The 2,928-nt window shown below is 33.4% G+C and overlaps 1 protein-coding gene across 1 annotated transcript; it reads right to left on the bottom strand.

Annotated features, from left to right (window-relative positions):
- Positions 1-77: 77 nt before the first annotated feature.
- LOC103136927 (uncharacterized) lies at positions 78-2,928 on the bottom strand. Its single transcript, XM_007550394.2, has 6 exons — positions 2,886-2,928; positions 2,402-2,731; positions 920-1,270; positions 686-805; positions 381-442; positions 78-269 (listed from the first exon to the last, which is right to left on the bottom strand). The coding sequence occupies exons 1-6, from the start codon at positions 2,926-2,928 to the stop codon at positions 147-149; spliced, it is 1,029 nt and encodes a 342-aa protein (XP_007550456.1). The 3' UTR covers positions 78-146.

Genomic DNA, 2,928 nt, shown 5'->3' with positions numbered 1-2,928 from the left:
AACAATACAAGCAAGAAGGTAGAAACTTTTGAGTCTGTGAAAATACTGCAAATGGCAAACATATGCGTTTACTGTATTCTTTAGAGTATAGAACAACAAGAAGAAAATATTTTCATTTTATTCACTCCCTCTGTGAGATTTATTTTTTAGTGTTTCACTTGTGAATACACACTCTCTTCAGTCTCCATCTCTCTCTTTGGTTTTCCTTTCGTCCTTTTAGCTCCAGAGAAACGTAACGCAGCATAGTTTAGCTCATGTTCCTCTTCAATCTGTCAAGCAAATGAAGGATTTATTAAAAATGTTATTACTATACCAGATGGGTTGTTAATATTTCATTACACATCGACAATTAAGTTGTTCTTTTTGTTATTTTTACTTACAGTAAAATCTTTTGACTGCCCCCGGGTGGTTTGTTTTGCTCGAGAACAAGAGGCTTCTTTCCCTGCGTATCCGCAGAAGAGAAATATGGTCATGTACTTAACCCAGCATTTTGTTTAATTAGATTATTCATAATATACTAGAAGCATGTTATTTCACACTGTGATAACAGAACAGCATGTTAAACCAGTTCATGTCACTTTAATTTATAGTTTTCTCCAAAACCATTTAAGAATCTTTCTTGAATAAATGCCCTTTTGTATTTACTTTTATCTATTTTTTATGAAAAGTGTCATTTAGCACTTACCTTTAACAAGTTTGCATGATGATCTTTGGATTTGGCAGCAGAAAAATATATTTATAATCACAGAAATTACCAAGCAGGTAATTGTTATCACCAGGGTGATAAAGTCATCTTGAGATGTAGCTATAAATGAAAGATGCACAAAATAGTTATAGTTTCTGAGGAAAACATAAAAACATTATCTAATTTCATCACTTGCTTACATTAATGTTATTAAATGTAAACACAAAATCGTACCAACATCCAATTGTGTTCCATTCCCAAAGAATATCTCTCCACATGTGGCCACAGCACAGTAGAAAGTCGCATCAGAGGCGTTGACCGTCTTAGAGAAGTTATACACACATCTCTGCTGAGAGTCCAGTTTCTCTTCACATTTGTTTTCTCTGTTTCCATCAGTGTAGATGATGTTTGGGAGAGATTTGTCTCCGGCTCTTATCCAGAACAAATTCAGATCTCCTGAACATTTCTGGCTGTCAGAGCTGGAGAGGACCGAACACTGAAGAGTCACTGGGTCTCCTGGATGAACTGGATGTGATATTGTTGGCGTCTGAACAACTGTGTAATTTGAAGACACCACAGTGTTTCCTAAATAAAAGATTTTTTTTGTTAGAGACTACAATTCAAAAATTTTAAACATTTTTCTTGGTAAGTCTTAGCAAACTGTTCAGAGTTTTTTATTGATCAATCCATTGGGATAGTTTTATTTGTACTATGATTAATACTTTAATATGTGGTTAGTAGATAACAATATTGAAAACATATTAAGGCACTTTTTTAAATAGGTTGATTGTTACTTTTTGAGTTGAACTCAACTTGCAATTAGATTCCTCTGTTGGATTATCATTAATTTCTTAATCACTTACTGAAGTAGTTTAGACAAGTTACACATAATCTTTAATTTGTTCATTTTGATATGTTTCTATTATGTAAAGCTCTTTGAACTGCTTTGCTACTGAAATATGTGTTAGCAATATATTAAACTTGAATTAAAATTTACTAAACCTAACAGATAATAGACTTGCCTCCACTATGTGAAGATTACTTCCATTGAGAAGAAACCTGTTGGTCAAATTAGGTGATTAATTTAATCCTAAATCTGTCAGGATCATAAATACTTTTTAGTTTAAATGTATTCTTGTAAGCAGAACTAACAGTTTTTAAAAAGTCAAAATCAAAAATACATTTCACAAATACATTTAAAAAACTTGCTGCGATGGATCACTACATTTGATTGCATGTAGTGAAAAAACCTGGTAAAAGGTTATGAGTAAACTCATCCATCTAGCTCCCTTTTCAGTTGACCTCTGGGAGATGCTAGAGGTCTATTGAGAACCCCAGCTGGATTTTTGAACAGTTTACATACTGTTGCTATGAACCAATGATTAATCCCTGTGCCCACTTTTTCTTTTTACTTTTTGCTTCGTCACTGTAATTTACTTTCTTATGCATTTGTAAAGTAAAACAATTAATAATTTCCAACAGTTCACCCAACAATATATCTATTCTACATACTGATTCATACTCAGGATCGATGGTTAGCTGGTGTTTATCTTTAAATTTAGAAGTAGCTCAAATGTGATATGTGACAAACCGTGTTTTGGATAATCTTTAACTGGATTATTTATTAAGATGTCGTTTGATGTTTATACAGATCAAAAGAAAAATGTTTATTTGTAAGCATTTGTCTTGTTGAAGTATTTTTAAAAATTAAAATACCTTTTATTAGCAAATAGGTCCCTTGCCAAATGTTCTTGTTCCAGTCAATCACAGAGCAGTGATACATGCCTTCGTCTTCTTCAGTCGTCTTCATAATCGTCAGATTGCTAATTTTCTCTGAATATGTTGCACTCAGTCTTGAGCCCAAATATTTAGGTCCATAAGTAGGCGTGGTATTTTCCAACAGCTTCACAATTAATTCCAGTGAATTTCCTGCACTTTGTTTGTACCAGTGAAGTTCACTACTGCTGGTTTTCTTTTCTTCTGGAAAAAAGCATTTCAAAGTTACAGGGTCTCCAAGTTGAACGATGGTCACTGGAACCAAGGCATCTGTAATATGAAGAATAAAAAAAAACGTGTTAACACGCTATTCAGGACAAACAAGTAAGACACAACCTGCAGAAAAAGATAAATTATGAGGATACATAGGTTCAAAATCGTATGCTCACTAACACTCAGAGGTTTTGTTTGTTATCTAACTTACATCCTTGGTGCAGGAGGATCAGTGTGAGCCATAACAGATTCAT

Source organism: Poecilia formosa, unplaced genomic scaffold, assembly GCF_000485575.1.
Source record: "Poecilia formosa unplaced genomic scaffold, Poecilia_formosa-5.1.2 Scaffold35, whole genome shotgun sequence".
Classification (NCBI taxonomy): Eukaryota; Metazoa; Chordata; class Actinopteri; order Cyprinodontiformes; family Poeciliidae; genus Poecilia; species Poecilia formosa.
Note: the sequence above shows the minus strand (reverse complement) of the source record. Positions and strands in the feature narration are given on the sequence as shown.

Excerpts from the sequence above, each read along its gene's own strand:
- LOC103136927 (XM_007550394.2), bottom strand. The coding sequence starts at position 2,928 with ATGAATCTGTTATGGCTCACACTGATCCTCCTGCACCAAGGAT. Across the intron at positions 443-685 it reads ATCATGCAAACTTGTTAAAG|GGAAAGAAGCCTCTTGTTCT; the intron begins GTAAGTGCTAAA and ends GCGGATACGCAG. Across the intron at positions 270-380 it reads GGCAGTCAAAAGATTTTACT|ATTGAAGAGGAACATGAGCT; the intron begins GTAAGTAAAAAT and ends TTTGCTTGACAG.